General features: G+C 45.3%; 1 protein-coding gene across 1 annotated transcript in view; it reads left to right on the top strand.

Annotated features, from left to right (window-relative positions):
• Positions 1-24,941, top strand: part of Arhgap31 (Rho GTPase activating protein 31) — a 110,612-nt gene that overhangs the window by 62,386 nt on the left and 23,285 nt on the right. Inside the window, 6 exon segments of the mRNA XM_005071488.4 lie at positions 8,235-8,337; positions 11,415-11,523; positions 11,525-11,560; positions 22,849-22,931; positions 24,017-24,124; positions 24,747-24,889. Coding sequence (XP_005071545.2) covers positions 8,235-8,337; positions 11,415-11,523; positions 11,525-11,560; positions 22,849-22,931; positions 24,017-24,124; positions 24,747-24,889 — 582 coding nt within the window.

Genomic DNA, 24,941 nt, shown 5'->3' on the forward strand with positions numbered 1-24,941 from the left:
ATAGTTTTTAATAAAACAAAAAAAAATCTCTGCCAACCCCAGAACTGAAAATTTGTGTATGTGTGTATGAAATAGTTGTACATAATATATGAGTATAATTTGAAGCTGAACTGAGTTTGGATGGTCCTAGGGAATCCTATCAAGTCAGAAGACACTGGAGAGATAGGCTCATGCTGGAAACTCTGCCTGAAGAAGGCATCAGAGCCAAGCTGGGCAGGTGAAGAAGTTCCTGGGGAAGAAGAGTTAATAGGCCATAAATCCCAGCATGTGGGAAGTATAGAGAAAACTGAGGAAACAGACATTTCAAAGAAGCTAGAACCCTGCATTCCTGACCTGGATCTCACTATGGAGCTCACGCAGGCCTCAAACTCGTGGCTATTCACTTGCCTCAGCCTCCTGAGTACCAGACTCAAAAGCATGAGTCTCCATGCCCAGTTTGTACTCTAGATCTTTATGAGTTCTTTATTAGCTTCCTAAGGCAGGTTCCAGAAAGGTCTTGAATGAAATAATGACTTAGATCCCAAAGGACAATTGACCACTGCATTTGTGTGCCCTGATCTGTGACAAGCAGCAGTTTGCATTGTTGGCAGCATCACTTCCTGAGCATGTGATAGCGGAGGACCAAAGCATATAGACAGCATACACACATCAGAGATAAAGCATCTCACTAGTACCAGAAACAAAAACAACAAAAGAAAAAGCTAGATTAATTGGAAATTTAAATTTCATCCAAATTTAAAATTTCTCTGCTTCAAAGAATACCACAAATATGCACAAGTTTTGGCAGTGGCAAATTAGGTTTTAAATTTTTATATAATTAAATATATGTCTTTGTATGCTAGCTTAAGACATTAATTTTATCTATTTGTCTACCTATTTAGTTTTTGAGACAGGGTCTTATTATGTAGCCATGGTTGTCCTGGAATTCTTTATGTAGACCAGCCTGGCCTTGAACACAGTGATCTGTCTGCCTCAGCCTTCCCAATGCTGGGATTAAAGGCATATGCCACTATGCTTAGAAAGACATTAATTTTAAAATGAAATAAATCCCTCAATGTTCATGAAGTCATGGATCTTGGAAGAGAACCTACAACCACTACTTTACTAAGCAATCAAAATTTCTAACTACAATCTAAACATTTGTCCACATACTCACAGATAAGTGTAGTCTTTGCCCCTCATCAAGGAAATGTCTCTTTGCAGCAGACAGAAATCACTACAGAAACCCACAACTAATCATAACACAGAGCTGTGGAGCCCAGATCCAACAAATACATCTGCAAAACACTCCACACCTAAGGCTCAAGGGACATTGTGGATGAGAGAGGTTAAAGTTCATAAAAGGCAGAAAGGATCAGGGAGTATGCAGTGATACTGTATTTCCCTATAATGTTAGAAGCTATAGTCATATACATATGTGTGTGTGTGTGTCGCTTCCCAGACATGAGTTGAACAAGGACAACACCAATAGACATGCCAGAGTGAATGAAGGGAAGACCATGAGGCTTCAACCCTACCCAAAGAAGTACAAGCAAGTAAGGAATGCTAAGTGTGGGAGAAATAGCCTCTTGGGAAGAGCACACTTATTGGCCATTCAATTGTCATCCCTGAAAACATATGTATGGTAACATTATACAGACTGAGCAGGTTATATTTAGGAATATGTATGTATATGCATATATGAATACGACAACATATAAGTGGGGGGAAAGGCCACGAATTTGAAAAGGAACAAGGAAGGGTATGTGGGAAGGTCTGGAAGGAGGAAAGGGAAGAGGATAATGATGTAATAGTGATTTCAAATTTTGAAATTAAAAAAATATTTAAGTAAAAAGCCCGCCGCTTAGAAGCAAACATTTGCCAAAAGCAGTTGTGATGATAGTCTCGTATCCAGAATATTTCAGAAACCATTATAACTGCACAAAAAGACAAGCCATTCAACTAAAAGTTGGGTTGAAAGACAGTCTCCAGAGAAGATACACAAATGTCCAATCACCCCCAGAATAAGACGCTAAGCATCATTAGTCATCAGCAAAACGCAAATCAAAACCATGGTAAATACCAGCGCATCCCAGGAGGATGGCCATAAAGAATGATAGGCAATAACAAGTGTTGAAGGGTGTGGAGTGATTGGAATCCTCTGAGACTGGCCCAGTGGGGGCTGTTTGGAAGAGCAATTTGGCAGTTTCCCAAGAGTGAAATGTAGAGTTACCCTCCCATTCCTGGATCTATAGCCAAAATTGTTTTTTTTTTTAAATCTTTCTATCCACACACAAAAATTACATGTACATGGAAGAATCTTCTTCATTCATATAAGTGAAAGAGTGGAAACAGCTGAATTTTCCACCAACTGGGGAATGAATAAGCAAAATGACTTTGGGCAGAATAATATTCAGCCACAGAAAGGAACAAAGGCCAACACATGCTGCAATGCAACGGAGCTTGAGAATGTTACGCTAGATGGAAAATAAGCTCATCAGGAGAATGCACGTTGTAAGATTCCATTTTTGCAAAATGTCTGAGATAGGGAAATCCATGGAAGTAGAAAGCTGGCTCCAGGGAGAGTGAATGGGTAGTAACTAATAATCAATCTGGAGTTTTGGGGAGAGGCGGTCAATGAAATGTTCTATGAGAAGACAGTGTGATGACGCCCTATATTGTAAGTGTGTTTCCAAAAAAAAAAAAAAAACCACTTAATCAGACCATGACTTTTACATATGTAATTGAGTTATATCTCGATTTTTACATTGATTTATTTTATTATTAGTCATCAGAAAAATGCAAATCAAAACCACAGTAAATACCAGTGTGCCCCCCAGGAGGATGGCCATAAAAAAAGATAGAAAACAATAAGTGTTGACAAGGGTGTGAAGTGATTGGAACTCTGTCATTGGGGCTGAGGTTTGTCGGAGAGGAAGGACCTGTGGGCGCCCCAGCATGTAGGGTAGAACCCAGAGGGCAGTTTTGGGGAGTTGTCCTCTCCTTTACCATGTGATAGCTCAGATTATGGACCATAGCAGCAAGCACTATCTGCTGAGCTATCTCTCTGATCCACTCTCAGTGTAGCCCAGGCTGGCCTCATACTCCTTCAGTAGCTGAGGGTGACTTTGAACCTCTTCCTGCCTCCACCTCCTAAGTGCCAGGGTTACAGGTACAGACTACTCCCCAAAATTAAGGTTTTTTTGTTTGTTTGTTTGTTTTTTGTTTTTACGAGACAAGGTTTCTCTGTATTGTTTTGGAGGCTGTCAGTCCAGCCTGCCTCTGCCTCCCGAGTGCTGACAATTAAGTTTTTTAAAGAAAAATTGTTTTCTTTAAGACCAGTCTAAAATCATATATTTTAATTTTTTCATCATAAAAGTAGAAAGTAGTCAATTTTTTTAAAGCAGAAAACATACTGTATTTTGTTAACCAAACACCACAAGTTTACACATCTTTAATTTTCCACGTTAGGTCAAGAGGAAGAGAAGAGGCAACAAAATGAGAACTGGAGAGATGAAGGGGACAGGGATCTGCATGGGGAGCCTCACAGAGGCCACAGGGGGGCGGAGACAGTGTGTGAGGCTTAGGGAAAGGGGGACCTGTGGAAGAGCAGGAGCTGGTGGAGACCGGAACCACTGTGACAGCTCTTAGATTCTGGGGAGAAAACTTAAGGAAGTTCTGAGTGATGGACAGAGTGGTGGAGGATTTAAAACCTTGTCCACATCTCTTGGAAATGGCAGAGAGAGGGCTCCGTCACAATGGCTGTCCCCTCCCACTCACAGTGATGTCAAAAGATTTCTTCCCTGTGCAACTTTCTCCCCCTGCTCTATTGCCCCTCCAGCTTCTTAATTCTTCACTAACAGGAGGCACCTCAGAGGTCTCAAACAATACAGAAGCCCCTTTGCCTGCCCTCCCTGCTCCAGCTTCTCCCCTGCAATCTCCTTCTGCAAATTAATTTGCATTCCCTGAAGTTGTTGCTTTTGTTTTTGTCTTTTAAAGATTTTTTTGTTTTGTTATTGATTTTCACAACAGGGTTTCTCTGTTTTGGAGGCTGTCCTGGAACTCCCTCTGTACACCAGGCTGGCCTCGAACTCACAGAGATCTGCCTGCCTCTGCCTCCCGAGTGCTGGGATTAAAGGCGTGCACCACCAACACCTGGTTAAGATTTATTTATTTTTATTTTATGTGTTCAAGTGATTTGCCTGTGTGCACACCCGAGTGTGTGTGTGTGTGTGTGTGTGTGTGTGCGTGCGTGTGCATGCATGCACGGGAGTGTACCATATGCATACCTGGTGCCCACAGAGGTCAGGACAGAGTGTTGGATTTCATGGAACTGGAGTTATGCATGGTTGTGAATTGCCATGAGGACACTGGAAATAGAATCCCAGTCCTCTGCAATAGCAGTAAACGTTATTAACTGCTAAAACATCTCTCTAGGCCCTATTTCTTGGAGTTTTATATGTGTGGAATTATGCCAGATGAATTTAAATGGACTGGCTTCTGTCACTCATCTTCATGTCTTTGAAATAAAACCCTAGGCTTATCACTTGTTGCTATACTGAGTTTTGTACACACACACACACACACACACACACACACACACACACACAGAGGTATTATTGAGGTATAATTGAAAGCCAGGAATACAGAACCCAGAGAAGGATGACATCTGACCAAAAAAGAAATAAGAACAGGGAAGGGGCACGCCTGTGCCCCTAAAGCACAAAGGCAATTTAATGTGCTCTGAAAGAATGTAGCTTCATCAACCCCATAGTGACCAAAGAGAACTGGCTTGCTCCCACCAACCCAAGACCCTAGCCACCAGGAAACTGAGGCTATTCACAGAGTCACAAGGTCTGGAGGGGCATGGAAAGCTTTCCTTTCTAGTCCAAAGCCTTGGAGGAGTCAGGGATGGCCGAGTCTCACATCATCACTCATCAGTACAAACAAACGTATGTTTTCCTTGTGCCTGGTTAGGTGCATGGAGACAAGGGACCTATGGTGCTGCATAAATAGGACAGGTGGAAGGCTTCCTCTTCTGTCAGACGCCTTCTGAGGAAAACCTGTGTGCCCATTAGAAGTTTGCCTTCAAGATTGCTGACTCAAGAAAAACAAAAGCAAACCAGAAAAGGGAGTTGGAGAAAAGTGTCTGTGAAACAACTCGGAGATGCAAACACCGTATCCTAGCCAGAAACTGTGTGGGCCTGTGGGAGGCACACAAAGTTCTTTGGGAACCAGATAGATCTCACAGACCGGCCCTGCGACTCTGACCTCCACAGTCACTCCTCCTGTGTTGACAAGGGACGCTTTTTATTCATCTGATGCCACTCGGCTCACTACTATCAGCATTCTACCCTCATTAGAATCCTAAACTGTCCTTGACCCAGCTGGACTCTGGAAACAACAGTCTGAGGAATCCTGGGATGTGGAGACCAAACTCTTATTGAAGTGTTTTGGTGTACGTACAAGTGTATATGTGTGTGTACATGCCATGCTTTTGAGGGTGCCCGCAGAGACCAAAAGAGGGTGTCAGATCCCCTGGAGCTGGGGCTACAGGTGGTTGTAAGCTACTCTATGTGGGTGCTGAGGAGCAAACTCAGGTCCTCTGGAAAATGAGTAAGCATAGTGATTGCTAAGATGTCTCTCCATCTCTATCTCTTGGTGACCCCAGCAACACCATCCCCCAGTACCATCTCCCTTTAAGTCCTCACCTCCCCAAGTGTTGCTGCTGATTGGTGGCAGCAGTGTCACCTCAAAAAGCAAATTCCTTGACACTTCCTCCACCCACCTTCTTACTGAACTAGAATATGCATGTTGACAGATCCCCTTGGTGTGTATGTACATCTGCATTTCACAAGCTCTAAGCTTAACCAGGGGCTTTTCAGCTGTGGTTGCTAAAGGTCATGCTGGGAGACACACTTGGCTGGCCTAAGTGGGGAGATGGAGTGACTCCTTTCCCATTGCTGAAAAGTAATGGAGAGATATACCTTCCCACCTGGTCCAAGATGGGAATCCAGGACTGCTGACTGGGGCTGTTTCCTCTGTCTGGGAGGAGTTGTAATAGACCTCCCTCTCACACAGACCTGTAAACAAGGGCTTTTTCTATACTTCCCCATCTCTAAAATATGTGATGCCACTGTTTGTGATGGTGCATACTGATAGGATTTCCTGAAGGAGGCAGGGGCAGGAGGATCACAAATTTGAGGCCAATCTGAACTTCACATTCAAAAGTAAATGAATAAATAAATAATAAAATATTTGATGCCCTTGTGCCTCACAGAGTGGCCTAAAGGCACAGAGACCACACAGAAGCATAATTACTCTCAAGTAGGACCAGCAGCCATTCCAAGGAGTAGAGATGAGTTTTGACAGCTCATTTGGATGGGAGGAGCTAAGCTTTGTTCTCACCAAGAAAATACAAACTATAAATGCATGCCCGACGTAAGCCACAAACAGAAATAACAGCTGTCATTGCAGAATACTTCTGATGTCCAGGATCTGGGCTAAATGGATAATTTCAGTCCTAGCATGTGGGTAATGTCAGTGATGCCTTCATTATGTATTCTAATCCCAGGCCACAAAGGCAGCTTGGCATCTCAGTCTGCATTCTCAGCCATATGCCACATGTGACAAGTTACAGAAGAGCTTTGAGTGGTGTTGGAAGAGTCTGCTATTGCTTAAACAGAAATTGTGTGTGTGTGTGTGTGTGTGTGTGTGTGTGTGTGTGTGTGTGTGTGTGTTTAATCGTTTTAGCACTGGCATACTTTGTATTTCTCTCATTGGAGTGAGACACATGGACTTAACAAAGTTCCTGTGTAAATAAAGCAGATCCAACTGTACCTTTTCTGCTAAGAGATGAGAGAAGGATCTGGGAGCCTGGCTTGCTCCCACACCTCACCTACCACACCCTCTATTCACTCACAGGAAGTGGATCCACCTCTGTGGTCTCTGGCCTCTCATATTTCCAATCCAAAATTCACTCCCTGACCTCCTTGTACCTGGGTTAACTGGAAGGTTCTCCCCAGTTCCCGTCTTGCAGGATAAGCCATGGGCAAAATAAGGATGTGTTGTTGAAGGGAGAGGCCCTGGTATGTATTAGCCTTTGAGGGATGGGCAGGATATTTTTTAAAACGATGAACTTGATTAAGTGCCTAACTTACAATTATTTCAAAGCAGCAAGAAAAAGGAAATGGTTGGAAGACACTGTAATGGAGAATTTGGTGGTGTAAGGTTGTGTCATAGGGAGAGAGTTTTTGTCTTGCATCCAAGCAGCCCAGTAACAATGAGACTGTTGAAACCGAATACCTTGTGTCTAGGTAGAATGTTGGATTCAAACATCTAGTATCTACCTAGACAAAGGTTCAGTCTAAGCCAGATGTGGTGGTACTTGGGAAGCTTGGTGAGTTCAAGGCTAACCTGGGCTATATATCAAAGCCCTGTCTCAAAATGAGAAAGATCCAGTTCAGTATGGACTTGCATTTAGGAGTAAGCTTGTGCAATTAGTATGAATGAATTGGCATTAGTCCAATCCAAGAAAGGATTGGGTGTGTGTTGGGAGTGGCACAGCACGACCTGTGTCACCCTTAGGTATCCAAGAACCACAGACACTTTAGTCTACTGCTTGGATTGTCCCACACCAAGTCACTATTCATCACACTCTTAACAAGGAGACATCAGGCAGAATGATCAAGGAACCCAAATAGCAACTAAAAGACATGTGCCATTCTGTCACCATGACTCTGGTCTCTCAAGGTCAACCCAGGAGAGCCCTGAATCTGGGAGGGTGGGAATGCAAGAGGCCATATTAGAGCCGTTTATAGATGACCCATTTAAATAAATGACTAGAAGGAGGGATTGGGTTCTCCCTTTTCAAAGGAGCGCATGCATCAGTTACTCACGATAAAAACATTCTTAAAAGACATATGAAGGTGGGGCCGGGTATTTGTTTGTTTGTATGTTTGTTTGAAACAGGGTCTCATAGTCCAGGCCATCCTCAAACTTACTATGTAGCTGACGATGGCCTTGAACTCCCCAATGTTCGATTATAGATGTGCACCACTACACCCACCAGGCCTCAAACGCACGAATACTTAAAACTTTATTAAAACCTCTGAGGAGCATTGCCTACCACTTGTAAGCAACTGCTCCCACTTGTACCCCTCCTGTCTCTCCTGGAACCTACCTGGATGGCAAGGGGGCAATCTTTGCAGGACATCTTTACATCTAATACTTGGCTGCTCTCTTCTTGTACCTAGTTCCACATGTGCTGAAGAGCTGTGCCGAATTTATAGAGACTCACGGCATTGTGGATGGGATCTACCGTCTCTCAGGCGTCACCTCGAACATCCAGCGGCTAAGGTAAGCCCAGAGAAGAGCCCAGAACTCTCCAGTGAGCCTGCCTCTGTTGTGTCCCTGTTGGCAATTGTTGGGAGTCCCAGAAAACTGAAAGGTGGCCTGCGTGAGGCGCAGCTGCCTGGCAGTTCCGACTCTAATCAGGAGGCTCCCAGTCTGGTGAAACGCTTTCCAATAAAAATGCCTTTTTCTTTGTCTTGGGCAGCGTTTATGCTTCTCTGGTGGATTGGGTTTACCTCAGATGATCTAAATTACAAGTTAGGAAATGTGTTTTTTCTAAAACCCAGTTAGATTGGGGCCCCTCACACACTGTTTAGAACTCTAAGCCCTTGGGGGGTTTTCTTTGGATATACTCTTGATATTTCAGATGCTTGAGAAATTAGATGCCTGCATAATTGTACATTTCTCTAATCGATGCTGGCATTCTTAAGTTACTCGGGGCCAGTGACATGGCTCCACAAGGGAAGATGCTTGCTGGGCAAGCCCAACAATCTGAGTTCGATCCCCGGAGCCTGTGCAAGTGGGAGGGGACAACTCACTCCACAAAGTTGTCCTCTGACCTCCATATACAACCAATGGCAAGTGTGCCTTCCACCTCCCCCAGAAATTTTTTAAATGGTATAAAAATGTTTAAATAAAAAGGTATGTACAGAGTATATATAGAATATATGAAATACAGGTGTTTTTCTGTGATTAGTGCAATAGCTTATTATTTTGCTTATTATTTATAATACCAAAATAATATTTAGTAGTTTTAAAAATATATTTATTATATGTTTGTTAATTATAAGTATCAATTCTAAAATAATAATAATATACATTTAAACATTTTTTTTTGGTTTTTCAAGACAGGGTTTCTCTGTGGCTTTGGAGGCTGTCCTGGAACTCACTTTGTAGACCAGGCTGGCCTCGAACTTACAGAGATCCGCCTGCCTCTGCCTCCCGAGTGCTGGGATTAAAGGCGTGCGCCACCAACGCCCGGCACATTTAAACATTTTTGAGAAATTATTCTTAGCCCAGGCTGGCATGGAACTCAGGGAAATCCTCCTGCTTCTGTAGAACACTCTTAATGCAAAGTCAACATGTAACTTGTGATATATTATGCAGATTATATATTATATAATTCAGATTTTGTCTATTTGGTCCTTCATCTCCAAATACCACTTGTAATTAAATTATAGTAAAAAAAACACTTTTATGGATGTTGAAAAAATAATTGGTTTATTACAAGTATAGATTCTTTTTCTTTTTAATTTTGTGGTGCTGGGATGAAACCTAGGGTCTTGTGCATGCTAGCCAAGTGCTCTAACGGTGTGCTAACCCCAGCCCTATTGTGCTTTCGTGAATCTGTGTACATGTAATTTAATTTACAAGAGGGCTTTTTGTTAATATTGTTGTTAGGGTTTTGTCCTGTTTTATTTTGAGACAGGGTGTAGACTAGACTGGCCTTAAACTCACAGGGACACCTCTGCCTCTGCCTCTGCCTCTGCCTCTGCCTCTGCCTCTGCCTCTGCCTCTGCCACTGCCTCTGCCTCTGCCTCTGCCTCTCTGCCTCTGCGCCTCTGCCTCTGCCTCTGCCTCTGCCTCTGCCTCTGCCTCTGCCTCTGCCTCTGCCTCTGCCTCTGCCTCTGCCTCTGCCTCTGCCTCTGCCTCTGCCTCTGCCTCTGCCTCTGCCTCTGCCTCTGCCTCTGCCTCTGCCTCTGCCTCTGCCTCTGCCTCTGCCTCTGCCTCAGATCTAGGATTAAAGGATGGGCCACCACACCAAGCTGTTTGGGTGTCTTCTTTGTTTTTTAAGATAGGGTCTCACTCTACCTCAGACTAGCTTTGACCTCACAATTCTCTTTCCTCATCCTCCCAAGCCCTGGGATTACAGGTGTGCGCCACCATACACAGCATTAGAATTCTATTGACAGCATTTTTCCTTTCTTGCTGGGGATCAGCACTGGTCCTTGAGCCTGCAAGTCACATGTGCACCTGTGTTCACAGACTCATGGGACAGCTCTTCTCAAGGCCCTTGAGTTGCCTTGAGGTTCCTACGATACTGGAGGGTTTCCCACTTGTCTCTGAAGAGAGAACCAGAGTAGAGGTAGGCCATGGGCTGATTTGAAAATGCTGATTCCCAGAATTTGTTTTACTGACCACGGAAGACACTTAGAAGCCTACCTTCTATATTAAAACCATATTGCAATTTTCAAGTATGTGTTGTTTGAGGCAGGGCATTCGTGTAACCTTGTAAGGAAATATTTTCTAATTTGACGCCAAGCCTAAACTGGGGCTGGTGGCACAGGCCTGTGACCCCCAACAATCAGGAGGTTGAAGAAGGATGTGAGGTCAAGACTAACCTGGCCTACACAGTGAGTCTCTAGTCAAAAGAAAATGGAGCAAAAGAAAATAAAATGAAATAAAAAAAGAAAGAAAGAAAACAGCACAGAAGCCTAGCCTGGAACCAGATGACATTGGTGTTCCTGGGATCCGACTGTGAACTGCTTAGGATAGGCCCACCCTCGTGTGACATGCACGAGTCACCACTAAGCAAGCTAGAAAGATCCACTGAGCATCAGAGAAGTGGTTGAGTTAGGTCCTCAAACCTTGAGAATCCAGATGAAGCCAGTTTGTGACATGACTAAGGTCATAGGTGATAAGACATCACACCCTCCCCACCCTGGACTGTACCACCTCACCCCACTTCCCAGTTTGGGGTCTCAGTGGTTTAAAAAAAAAAAGAATTTGATTTTGAGGAATGTTTTGGGAAAACTGAAATCTTAGTAGGGTCTTTTGGCAAACTTCTCATACCATCTCAGTGCCCATGACCAAGACACGGATATCAGGGCCGTGGGAACTCAAATGAGTCTTCTGTTCTCAAATGAGTTTTCTGACTTCAAGTCACAGCCTGCTTCCAAGCAAGCTTCAGCCGTCAGAAATGGTGTCTCTCCAATGGCCTCCTGGTGCCCGGAGTAGAATGGAGGTCAAGAGTACAGCCAGATCAGCAGCGTAGACTCTTTCTACCCCGGTGCCTCCGAGCAGCTGCCGACATGGAGTGCATGTTCCCTGGGATTGTTATGTCTCCGTCTGTGTTGTTTCAGGCAAGAGTTCGGCTCAGATCAATGTCCAGATCTGACAAGGGAAGTGTACCTCCAAGACATCCACTGTGTGGGCTCCCTGTGCAAGCTCTACTTCAGGGAGCTGCCCAACCCCCCTCCTGACCTACGAGCTCTATGAGAAATTCACGGTGAGTGTTTGCATTTTCGTTGTGGTTAGCCGCTGGGATGCATGGACCGGCCAAGGGCAGTTTCAACACTGAAATAACAATAATAAAACTCACCAGCTGGTTGGCATTATCTTAGCATCGTGGTGGAAGTAAGATGGCGAGGGAAGTTGGGCAGTGGGGACTGTTGGCTGACTGTTTCTTGAGTTTTCAGAATGAAGCTGTTTGTTTTAAGAGCTGGGTTAAATTATTTCTTTGTTTATTCAACTGAATGTGCCTCCTTGTACAGGGAGGAAGCAGAGAACCAAAGAAGTGAAGTGGCTGGCCCAAGGTCACACAACAGAGGCAGGGCAGGAATCTGAGCCCCTCACCCCCCACCCCCAATGCTTGCTGTACACCAGGATGGTTCTTTTTCAAAAGAGCATTCCTTCTGTGTTTGGTTGCAGATTCAGGGAGAGACCACTAGGTAGAAACCCCCAAACATCAAAAGATAAGTCAGAAAGCTAAGAAGAAAAAGGAAACAGAAAAGCACATGGGCCAGGGAGAGAGAGGGTAGGATAGGCCAGCAGGCTGCTGACGCAAGAACAGAAAAGCTATACCAAATAAGGCCCTGTGGGTGAGCAGAAAAGAGAACAGTGGCCCCAAACACACTCTTAAAGCCAACATTAATGTCGGGCTTGACAAGGTAGCCGGGCATAGGGATTCAAAGCCTGCATGCTTTCACGTTCCGATACGAGCTCATGAGGGTTGTGTATAAGTGGGTGTAAGTGGGGTACAGCCTAAGACACTAAAGTGTAGAGCCAGAAAGGGGGAAGAGGTGTATAGGAAGTGGGGGGGCCACAGGACACATGTGATACGAATGTAGAAAGAGGTTTCGGTGGGCGGAAAGGGACAAGAGAGCCTCGGGCAGGGGACAAAAGGGAGAAGGGACTCAACAAGAACAGATTTTGTTTGACAATGTTATAATGAAAACTAATACTAAGCGCGTTAATTGAGATTTTTAATACATAAAAAACTAAAATAGGGGCTTAACGCAACTGCCTACATAAGTAGATTTATGGAACAGGTGACTTATGGAAAAGAAAAGGAGAGGGCGTGGGGGGCTGCTAAAGCACTTGACCTCAGAAGTTTGTCTGGAGAGGAGTGCTGGGGAAGATTTGGTGAGCACTTGCTCACCCCTGCAAGGCCAGCGGAGAGCTGGAGGGCAAGGGTCAGGGGACCGATAGCTCGAATTAGCATCACCGATAGCAAAGAAACAAATCTGGGCACTAGTGGTGGGACAGGATGTTTCTCAATATCCTGTAACAAACTTTTGACCACATGAAAAGTTTCTTCATTCAAAATCACACAGAAATAAATGAATAACTATTGGGGGTGAATTTTTTTTTGAGACAAGATTTCTCTGTGTAGTCATGGCTGTCTTGGAACTTGCTTTGTAGACCAGGCTGGCCTCAGACTCACAGAGATCCACCTGCTTCTGTCCCCTAAGTGCTGGAATGAAAGGCGTGTGCCACCACTGCCCGGCATGAATCGTTATTCTTAAGAGTTGGGCTTGTAACCTTACCATGGGTTTAAGTGTTTTCACTGATATAGGAACAAGGTCTCAGAGATAACTGGAAAATAGAAAGAAAAAAACCCGAGATACATAAATGTATATTAAGAAAGGCTTGGGAAGGCTGGAAAGATGGTTCAGCCATTAAAACCCCCTGTAATTCCAGTTCCAGGAGGCTCCACACCCTCAAGCCTTTTGGACACCTGGCACACACGTGGTGCACATAAACCCATGAGGTCACACTTGCATAAAGATAAATAAGTCTTAAAAGAAAGGCAGGCCTGAGACGGTGCAGTGGCTCAGCGGCCCACCTAACAACCCGAGCTCAACTTCAGTTTCCAAGACCAACATGGTAGGGGGAGAGAAGAGACTCCCACAGTTTGTCCTGTGACATACACTTATGTGCCATGATGCATGAGCGCCTGTACACACACACACACACACACACACACACACACACACACGTGGAGAGCTGCGCCACACCGCACCTTAAGCACCTTAAAGATGTGCTCCTGTAATCTCAGTACTGCGAGATGAAGGTGAAGGATTGAGAATTGAGGGCCAGCTGTAGCCATATGTCAAGTGAGAGGTCAGTCAGCTACATGAGTCTATCTGTTAAAAATATACCATTCAGGCCAGGCTGTGGTGGCGCACGCCTTTAATCCCAGCATTAGAAAGGCAGAGATAGGCAGAGGCAGGCAGATCTCTGTGAGTTTGAGGCCAGCTCGGTCTACAGAGGGAGTTCCAGGACAGGCTCCAAAGCTACAGAGAAACCTTGTCTCGAAAAACAAGTCAAACAAACAAACAAAAATACACCATTCAGGCTGCAGATATAGCTCTAGAGGTTAAGAGCACTGCCTGCTCCTCCAGAAGTCATGAGTTCAATTCTCAGCAACCACATGGTGGCACACAACCGTCTGTAATGGGATCTGCTGCCCTCTTCTGTCATACTGGCACACATGCAAATAGACCACTCATGTGCACAGATAAATAAATATTTAAAAAATATACCATTCTTAATAAATGACAGAGACTAATATTTCTTAGTTATAGAGAGCTACTGCTTATCAATAAAAAGAACACATAACACTTCGCTTAATAAATGAGCAAAAGACTTCAACAATCAATTCAGAGAAATGTAAAAACTACTAGAAAGATGTATTTGCATGTTATTTGGGGGGTGGTTTATGAGACAGGGTTTCTCTGTGTAACAGCCTTGGCTGTCCTGGAATTTTTTTGTAGACCAGGTTGACCTCAAACTTACAGAGATCTGCCTGCCTCTGTCTCCCAAGTGCTGGAATTAAAGCATGTGCCTTCACCACCCGGCATGTATGTTGATTTTTAAAAGATTGATTTGTTTTAATTGATGTGTATGTGTGCACCTACATGAGTTTATGTACACCATACACACGTGGGTGCCCAAGAAGGCATTGGACCCCTGGAACTGGAGTTGCAGATGGTTATGAGTTTTATGTGAATGTTGGGAACCAAACCTGAATTCTCTGCAAAACCAGCATGTGCTCTTAACTGATGATCAGTCACTTAAAAATAATTTTAAATGTTACATTTCATGCTGGCAAGCCTGTGAGAAAACCCACTCTTTATAACCTACTGGAAATATAAATTAAGTGGGCCTCCCAGAAAGTCATTCGAAATTATATCAAGGTTCTAAACACATTATGCATTTTAATCCAGTAACTCTAGAACCTAATTTTTGGGTAATAATTGATATACAAGTATATTCATTGTGGCATTATACATCACAATTTTGGAGAATAGCTATATCTTTACTACCAAAGACAAACAAGTAGTAAATCTATTGTTTCAATACGGTGTACACAGGAAAAGACACATTTCTGAAGAGTGTTTACTGACCATAGCATGAAATTAATAGGAAGAAGGCAGTCTGTGAGAGTACATAGGAAGGCAAGCCAATGCTGATATTGGAGCTGGAGGACAGGGGAGAGGGGGAGAGGTGGGACCTTCCCTTCTGCTTCTTGAGTAAGTACATTGATGGTGATCCCTTCTAAGTAGAACTAAATAAAAAGCAATTTTTTCTGCAACTTGGCAACTTGACGAATTACCACAAACCGACTGTCCTAGTTTTATTTCTTGTTACTATGACAATAATGCCCAGACAAAACCAGTCTAGAGCTAGAGAGATGGTTCAGAGGCTAAGAGCACTCATTGCCAGCTCTTTCCAAGGACCTGAGTTCAATTCCTAACACTCAGAAAGCCACTCAGGTCTTCTAACCCTAGTTCTAGGGGCCTTGGATGCCCTCTTCTGGCTTCCTTGGGCACTGCATACAAGTGGTATAGAAATACATGCAAGCAAAATACCCACACATATAAAATAAGACATTTAAAAAGCAATCTTAGGGTTACAGGACAGGCAGAGCTGTTAAACAGAGAAGCCATGTCTCGAACCCTCCCAAAAAGCAACCTTAGGGACTTTCAGTAGACAAGCATAGGTGGTTGCCACCACACCTAACTGTCTGAGTTTAATTCTCAGGCCTCATGTGGCATAAGGAGAAAGCTGAGCCCTACAGATTGTCCTCTGATCGTGGTCACATGCACCCACAGTACATCCCACATTCAGGAATTGTCTTCTCTGCTCAATTAAGAAAACCCTTCTGTGCCAGGCATAGTGGTACACACCTTTAAATCCAGCACTTGGGAGGCAGAGGCAGGTGGATTTCTCTGGGTTTGATGCCAGCTTGATCTACAGAGTGAGTTCCAGCCCAACCAGTAGTGAGTCCCTGTTTGAGAGGTGGGAGGATAGAAGGAAGGAGGGGAGAAAGGGATGGAGGGATGGAGGGAGGGGTGGAGGAAGGGAGGGAGGGAGGGAAGAAGGGAGGGAGGGAGGGAGGGAAGGAGGGAAAAGGGAAGGAAGGAAGGAAGGAAGGAGGGAAGAGAGGAAGGAAGGAAGGAAGGAAGGAAGGAAGGAAGAGAAGAAGGAAGGAAGGAAGGAAGAGAGGAAGGAAGGGAGGGAGGGAGGGAGGGAGAGGGGGGAGGGAGGGAAGGAGGGAGTAAGGAGGGAAAAAGGAAGGAAGGAAGGAAAGAAAAGGAAGGAAGAGAGGGAAGGAGGGACGGAGGGAGGGAGGGAGGGAAATTCTCACAGATGTTCCCCGACCCGATCTAGACAGTCCCTTAGTGTCAGGCTCCCATCCCAGGTAACCCAAGTGGTCCAGACTGTGTCAGTTGTTGACTGTTAAAACCAGCCATGACACTAACTTATTCTGTCAGACCTCTGAAAGCCGAGAGTTGAAAATAGTGGCTTGGAGGTGACTTTCAGTATCCCGCTCCTTCCAGAGGCCTGGGGAAAAGGCATCCCTTGCCTCTCCCAGCCCCAGTAGCTGCTGGCATTTATGGGCACATCCCTCAGTCTTGCCTCCAGGCTCACATGAAGTTCTCTTCTGGCTGTCCCTCTTGTAAAGACAGCTATAAACTGCATTTGGGGATGACCTAGACAATCTAAGATCAGCCCCCTACTCAAGGTCTTCAACTTAAGCACTGCTGCAAAGACCACCACCCTTTTTTCTCAAATAAGGTAACATTTCCATGTTCCAGGATGCAGGACCTGGTGGTATCTTTGGAAGCAAGTATTCAATGTACCTTTAAAAAATGCAACATTCATTTTAGGAAAAATTCAGATTTTCTTCTCATTGATCTAGTTAAAATTATTAAACTCAAATGAAAGTTGCTAATTTGGAGGTCCTGGAAAATGGTGGTTTAATTATTTATTGCATTTGTATTAAGATCATTTGGGGGGGCAGCATACACCTGTGTCTGTAATGCAGAAGAGCCTTGGGTCTGTCTGTCTCTCTCCCTCCCTCCCTCTCTCTCTTTCCCCTCCCTCCCTCTCATTCCCCTCCCTCTCTCTCCCCTCCCTCCCTCCTCCTCTCCCTTCACTTCCTCTTTCCCTCCTTCCCCCTCCCTCTCCCCCTCTCTCCCATTCCCTCCCCTTACTCCCTGAGGCAGTCTCACTGAGCCTGAAGCTCAGCGTTGGGGCCAGGTGCACTAGGTAGGGGCTCCAGGGCCACACTGCCTCCACAGTCTCCATCCCACAGTGGTGGGCTTATAGGCATGTGGGCCATTTCCTTACAGGGGGTCTGGGAATCACAGCGAGTGCTCCAAGCCATCTCCACTCCCCCTGGAAGTGGTGTCTTTGTGCACCAATCTCCTTTGTTGAATTAAAAATCTACCTAAGGGCAGGATCATCTTTGTTTTACTCATTATTGTGCATCTTCCTTCCAGCTATAGGAAAATATTGGAATGGTTACTCAGCAAATGTTTGCTCACAAGTTTGTTGACTTGAGTAAGTCACCCAAAACGTAGCTTAGGGCTAATTAGAGACTCACAATGGCAAGTGGGTTAGGAGCTCAAGATGGTTATAGAGAGGGGAGGAGTTGGAAGGCAACTGTCTCTGCTTGCCAGGGACCTTGTTTAAACTGAAACGCCCTACAGACTGGAGAGGTGGCTCAGCAGTTATGAGCGAGCGCTGATCTTTCAGAGGACCTGTGTTAGGTAGCTAGAGACCACTTGTAACTCCAACTCCAAGGGGATCCAACATCTCCAGCCTTTTTGGGCAATTGCACTCATGTGCACATGCACGCGCGTGTGCCCGGGTACACACACACATACACACACACCACATCACACATAATTAAAACTAAATAGGGAGGTGGGGAAATGGCTCAGCAGTTAGGAGCACTTTCTGCTTGCTCTAGCAAAGGACTTGAGTGTGGTTCCTGGCACCAGGGAGTCACAACTACTGGTTGCAGGCAGACCCATGTCCTTTAGCCTCCTCAAATAAACACCTCCATCAAGAGAGATACATAACTCCTGCAAGCACACGCACACACATAAACATAAAAAATAAAAAGTAATCTTTTAAAACGTTTTTTTAAAAGAACAAAAAAAAAACCTCATCTGCAGAAACCTTTAACCTTGGGGAAAACAAACTGATTGGCCACCCTGCCAGGGGATGATCCCAGCAGGACAGTGCTCCCCATAATGGAGAGTGCTCCTAGGTGACACTGTCCTCAAAGTGTGGCCCACATGTGGCTGTCTGCCATCTTTAAGCACAGAGCAAAATATTGACTCATTCACTTATTTGTTCCATGCAACGGCTATTTGTTAGGGCCTTCTCCAGGCAGCTGGAAGGCCCAGTTCCGGAGCCTGGAGGGTTAATGGTAAACGAGACACGTACAGCCGTATTTACTGAGAGTTCCATTTAAATGTGTGAGAGAGAGAGAATAAACTTGTAATACACAGATGTTTCATGCAAGCTGTTAATGAGCACTATGAAGAAAATAGCCCAGGGCTGGGGAGACATGAATGGCCAGGGACTGCTATTTTAGGGTCACCAGAGTTGTCTCCATCTAAACAGATAGGGATAGAGTGAGGGAACAGATTACACCCGTATCTGGTGAAGTGGGTGACAACAAGAAACAGCAGGTCCAGAGGCCTTGGCTTGGGGGTGGGGAGATGCTGAGCTTGAGAGAGCCTGTAGGGACAGTGTCTGGCATGGGGTGTGGATGCTGAGCTTGAGAGAGCCTGTAGGGACAGTGTCTGGCATGGGGCGAGCCGTGATGGGAGGTGGGAATCACAGGAGGGCTTGATCCCCCAGGATTGATTACATCCATAGATGTAGCAAGGACTCATTCACAAGGGCTCTCTGGAAGCCACACAGTAATTATCCCCCAGAGTCTGAAGGTCTGTAGTACCAAGGAAAATTAACCCTTTTATCATTTTTTCTGATTGTTATCATTTAAAAACCTAGTTATGGTGTCAAATAACTTAATAAAAATGATTTATAATCATTTTAAGTAATTGACAAAACTTAAAATTGTACCCAGGGGGTCTATGGCTCAGCAGGTATAGGCATATTGTCTTCTGGCTTGCGCGCGCGCACGTATTAATTTTCTAATTGCCCTTATTAGTGTTGGGCCACCCTAGTGATGACAGCTGTCTGAGAAGGAGGACCTGAACTGTAGGGCAGAAGTGGCTTCTGAAAAGCAGAGTCCTAGAGCAAGGACTCACCGCCAGGATGAGAATCCTGCCTTTGCCTGGCTCCTCAGAAGTCAGGAAGACAATTGTCTAGACAGTGATGGCAGGAACACGTAGTGGCAGGCTCATCTCAGATCTTTGAGACTGAAACATTGGCTAGCTTTCTCTTCCAGTTTACACACACACACACACACACACTCATGCACTCAAGTGCACACACACACCACATGTACACACACACATTCACACACATGTACATGCACGTGCACACACACATGCACACACACATGCACACACACATGCACACACACATACACAAATTAGAGTGGGTAAAATTTCAGCTCTTCTTCCCCAAAAGTCCAACATTAGGATCTGCTGTCTTAGCTGGGAATCACAAACCCAAAGTGAATTTGCAATGACCAGGTCTCCTCCTAGAGAAAAATGAAGATTTAAGGCAAATTTGGTGTCACCCTCCCATAATATCAGCTCAGGAGAGGTTGAGGCAGGAAGATTGAGAGTTCAAAGTCAGCCTGGCTTATATGGAAAGACCCCGTCTGGTTAAGCAATTAAATGGAAAGATAAGGAAAGTGAGTTTCTGTGTAGGATGGTGTGTGCAGGGGGAGAGCCTGTGAATACAGAAATGAAAGGTAGTTCACACTGGGCCCAGCAAACATCAAGGGTTAACTTAAGATAGTGGTTCTCAACTTTCCTAGTGCTGTGACCCTTTAATACAGTTCCTCATGCTGTGGTGACCCCCAACCATAACATTATTCTCATTGCAACTTCATAACTGTCATTCTGCTACTGTTATGAATCATAATGTAAATATCTGTTTTCCGATGGTCTTAGGTGACCCCTCTGTGAGCGTCATTCAACCCTCCCACACACAGTCATGACCCACAGGTTGAGAAACACTGGATTAAGAGAATGCCCGTGACTAAATTGCTCCCTGAAATACCGAAGAAACTTTCCATGAGGGCTGCTATCTCCACCTGCACTTTTAGTCCCTAAACTCCTCTTTCAGTTTTCCATTGCTGTTATTGGCAAGTGCCCCAACATTTGGCTCTAGGCAGCTTTTACAAAGAGGGAAATGGCACGAAGCCCTGCAGACCTTGTCCCTGACTATGCAGGGACAGTCTACAGCCTCTTGAACCCTCCCTGTGCGTTGCTCCATGGAGCCAAACTGTGAAGATGCATACTGTATTCTGCTGCCCTAGCTGTCTGGAGGGCTCGCTTTCTCTTCCCCTGCGAGCTTCTCCCTGCCTGCTGGGAGTGCAGTCCCTGCGATGCTGTTTTCTAGAAGGAGAAGGCAGGGTTAGGGCTCCATCATAGACGCCTCCCATGCCCCTGCCCCTCGCTGCTGTGCGTCTCACAAAGCAGAGAATGTTGATGCTGGCTGTCTTCACCAAAGGTACATCCACCAGAAGAGTGCAAGCCGTGCCTATGACATTCCAACCGCCTTTCCCTCTCCTTGGGAAAAGATAACTCAAATTTTCCACACTGAGGTGTCTGGTTGCCTTTTAAAATAGTGGCACATGTAAAGATAGATACAGATATAGTTTTACTCCCACTGATGACAGCTGGGGAGATAGCTCCGTGGGTAAGAGCACTTAATGCACAGGTCAAGAACCTGAGTAGGTCGTCATCGCCCATGTAACCTGGATGCAGTCACGGGCACTTGTGGAGTGGTGCAGGAGACATCAGGGTCTCTGGGGCTAACTGTGAAGCTCCAAGCTCAGCGAGAGGACCTATTTCAAGGAAATAAGACAGAGATGAACCTAGGAAGACAAGAGACATACTTCTCTGGCTGGTGTCCATGTGTACACAGAATTAAAATGCCATCATGAGACTCTAATGCTTACTTTAACTTTTAATTACAAATAAATGCATGAGGGAGCTGGAGCATGTTGTACCTTGTCCATCACAGGAGTGGCGTGGGGTCAGGAACAAGAGTGATAGGGAGACCCATGCAGGAAGGACCTTAGAATCCTTTTACGTCAAAACATACACCTCAGACATGGCTTAGAGAAGGGCCCAGCAGACAGCAAGTGTCCAGGCATGGTAATTGGTTTCTGCTTTCAATGAGTAGTAAATGTCTAAATACCATCTACTAAGAATATAACCATGAATATTTATTGTTACTGTTGTTGTTGGGATTTTGCTTGTTTTGTGGAGTCAGGGACTAGACCCAAGGCCTCTTACATAGTAAGCAAGTGCTTTATCACTGAACCAGACCCACAGCCCTTTTTTAAATTTTAAGACAAGAGACAGTAAGATGGCTCAGCGGCTAATGGTGCTTGCAGCCAAGCTCAACGACCTGAGTTTGATCCTTGAGATCCACATCACAGAAAGAGACAACTCCCACAAGCTATTCTCAGCCTCACATATACACCTTGTGTGAAATGTACTCACACACAAATAACAATAAATACAATAATTTTTGGAACAGGATCTTGATGTGTTATTAGGGAGGCTTTGAACTCATGGCCTTCGTGCTTCACCCTTCTGAAAAGCTGCAACCACCACAAAATCATAAAGTGCAGTACAAGGAACTCTGTGTTTGTTTTATTATTTGTTTTGTTGGGCTGGCAGAACCTTGTGAATACTAAGCAAATATTCTCCTACTAAGCCACACCCAGGGCTCCAGAAGCCCTGCGCAAGCCAGAAATGCCAGCTGACAAATAAGTGTGGGTGAACAGTGTACAAAGCCCACAGATTCTAATCTTAATTTCTGCTTCTATTGCAGCCACTGCCAGCAGTGATTATAAAAGTAAATGCAAGAGCAAGAGGCAGCTAGTCACACTGTCCTGAGTCAGGAAATAACAAGAATGTTCTATGTCTTCTTTGTATTCAAGACACCTATGGAACGGTGATGTCCATATTTATGGTGTGTCTCCTCCCTTCAATTAACCTAATCTAGATACTCCTTCACAGACAGCCAAAAGACTTGTCTCTTTGGTGGCTTTAGATCCTGTCAAATTTGCCATCAATTTTAATCATTGCACACAGGCAGAATCTAGTCTCAAGATAGGAAACAAGGCTGGACCTAAAGAATATTCAGGGATGCTCATGTCACACAGAAGCCTCAGGCTAGTGAGAGATGGACATGAGCCAGCCTGACATAGCAGTGTCCTCATGGTGTCCCTGCCTCCCCTGCAAGGCCCTGGACTGATGGGAACAAAATGCCCACACAGGATATAAGCAGATAGCAAATCAGGGCAAGGCCACCAGATCCTGGGGACAAAACTCTTAGCCCTGATAAGGAAGACACGTCTTCTCTGCTTCTTGGCAGCCAAAACAGGCAACAACTGAGGATTGAAAGTCACAGAATAGTCACAGGCTAGGTGACAAGTAAGCAGCTGTTAACACCCACAAGGGCTGAGTAGACTCGTGTCCCTGTGACATCTCTGTCTAACTCTGTCCCTCTGAATGTGAGTGTCTATGACTCTCAGCCACGCAAGACACTTTTAGATCCTATACATTCTTTCCCAGACACCAGACAACCTCTGGGGGCACACGGAGACCCCCCCCACTTCTGTGTGCATACAAGGTGAAGACAGTCGGCTCAGTGGAGCTCAGACAGGGCATCTGGCTGGCTGCTGACACGGACAAGAATGCTTCTGGGAGGGGACACACAAGCACACAGCTGTAAGGCTGGAGGGGACCTGAGTCCTCACGAACGCCAGCACACGCAGGAAGGGCGCTGGCTCCTGGGTGCTCACTGGGTACTTCATGTTCTTCTCCACAGGAAGCAGTATCGCATTGCCCGGAAGAAGGCCAGCTGGCCCGAATTCAGAATATTATCCAGGAGCTGCCCCCACCCCATTATAGGTAAGAAAGAAACATTCAGACTCAGTGTGGTAAAACATCGAGGAGGCCTGGCAACTGAAGCGAGTAGACAGTGGCTTTCCTGGGCCCATTTGGAAATTGATGAACAGTCAGTGTTAGGTGGGATGAGCAGGTGTTCAACCAGGGGCATTGGCAGTCAAGGGCAACCTGTCCCCATTTGCAGGACACTCACCGGAGTCCCAAAGGAAGTCACCCCTATCACACAAGCCAGCCGCATGGTGACATCCTTGGTTCACAACCAGAATTATACTATAAACAAACCTTTGGAATCCCAGATGGCCTTAAAGCTGGGGGTGACTGTGAGTCTTGAGCACCGTTATCTGCTGGCTCCTTAAAGTTAGCACAGACATCGTCCTCACCCTTTCTATTCTCACAGATTAGCCCAAATGGTACTAACTTTCCCAATGCTACCTGCATCCACCCACCTTTCAAAAGGGGGTGGGGTTTGATGTGTTAAAAAGAACTTCTTTGACTGGGTGTTGTTGGCACACACCTTTAATCCCAGCACTCGGGAGGCAGAGGCAGGTGGATCTTTGTGAGTTTGAGGCCAGCCTGGGCTACAGAGCGAGTGCCAGGATAGACTCCAAAGCTACGAAGAGAAACCTTGTCTTGAAAAAAGAAAAAAAGAACTTCTTTATGGTCAACAAACTTGTGTCTGTGAAACCAGTCTGTAAACAAGAACCAAGTTCATCTGTAGCTATAGGGATGCCCTCTAAGAATTGAGATGAGAACTTCTTTGAGGAGTGTGGGGAGGTGAATTTTCCCAGTGTGGAAAAGAAACAAAGTGTTGACTAAGAGCTCAGGGTGTGTGGTCAGCGATTCCCTGTCCCTGTCTATGAATCTGCTCCAGAGGCTTCAGGTGACATCTGCCAATACTGACACCTGTCCCCATCCTGAGTCAGTGACCCTGGAGTCAAGAAAGCCACCTTCATCAATCTTCCTTCAAAATTTATAATATAGGGTGTCTTAAACCCCGACTTAGATGTGACCTTCAAGTGACCGATGTCATATGGGTGCTGACATTTCTTACTTTATCCAAAATCCAACCAACAAATGAACTGTTTCAGGACCTTGGAATACCTGATTCGACACCTGGCCCACATCGCTTCATTCAGCAGCAAGACCAACATGCACGCCAGGAACCTGGCCCTGGTGTGGGCCCCGAATCTCCTCAGGTAACTACTGCGTCACAGGCTCAGAGCAGCCCACACTACTCTGAGTGGAAACAAAGCTTGGGTGCTTCCAAGTTAAAGCCCTGGAAGACAGACCTAGGGCTCAACGATCTTTTTGTAGCATATATGGATTACATGTGCCTTTAAACGCTTAAGCTCTTGGCCTGCTTGCTTGGAAACTCTGGTTCCTAAAGCACTTTTTTGGCTATAATCCCAGTGTGGCTAAAGTTATGGGTCTGTATGTTACCAAATCTTGAAAAGGCCCTTTTTTTGTCTCTGGAGCTCATTGGTTCTTCTTGGCTTTGCTGAGGTAACCGATGTCTGTAACTTCAATCAGCCACTTCATGCAACTCCCATGGGCCAGGGGGATAAAGGTGGAAGGGAGTCCCAGGAAGTAAAAACAAGTCAGTCCTGTTCATCTATGGACAGTGTTTATAGTCTTGTAACATAGGCCATGTGACAGTGATTTCTAGTCTATTCAGTGGGTTGGGCTTCACTGCTATTGGGAGACCCTCTGTGATTGGTCATGAAAAGTTAAGACATGTGGCCTGGACAAAAAGCCCACCAGTCATGCTTGCTGCCTCCTACTGTAAGGCAGAGTCACTGGCGTGTTTCTTCCATGCAGGTGTAAAAAAATCGAAGCCACTATATACAATGGAGATGCAGCCTTTCTGGCAGTCCGGGTCCAGCAGGTGGTGATTGAATTCATACTGAACCATGCCGATCAAATCTTCAACAGTGGTGCTCCAGGGCCTCTGCAGCAGGATGGTAATAGCTCCCCTAACCTTATGCCCCACACTTAACCTCCATTACTGCCCTA

Source organism: Mesocricetus auratus, unplaced genomic scaffold, assembly GCF_017639785.1.
Source record: "Mesocricetus auratus isolate SY011 unplaced genomic scaffold, BCM_Maur_2.0 Super-Scaffold_100008, whole genome shotgun sequence".
In the NCBI taxonomy this organism is placed as follows: Eukaryota; Metazoa; Chordata; class Mammalia; order Rodentia; family Cricetidae; genus Mesocricetus; species Mesocricetus auratus.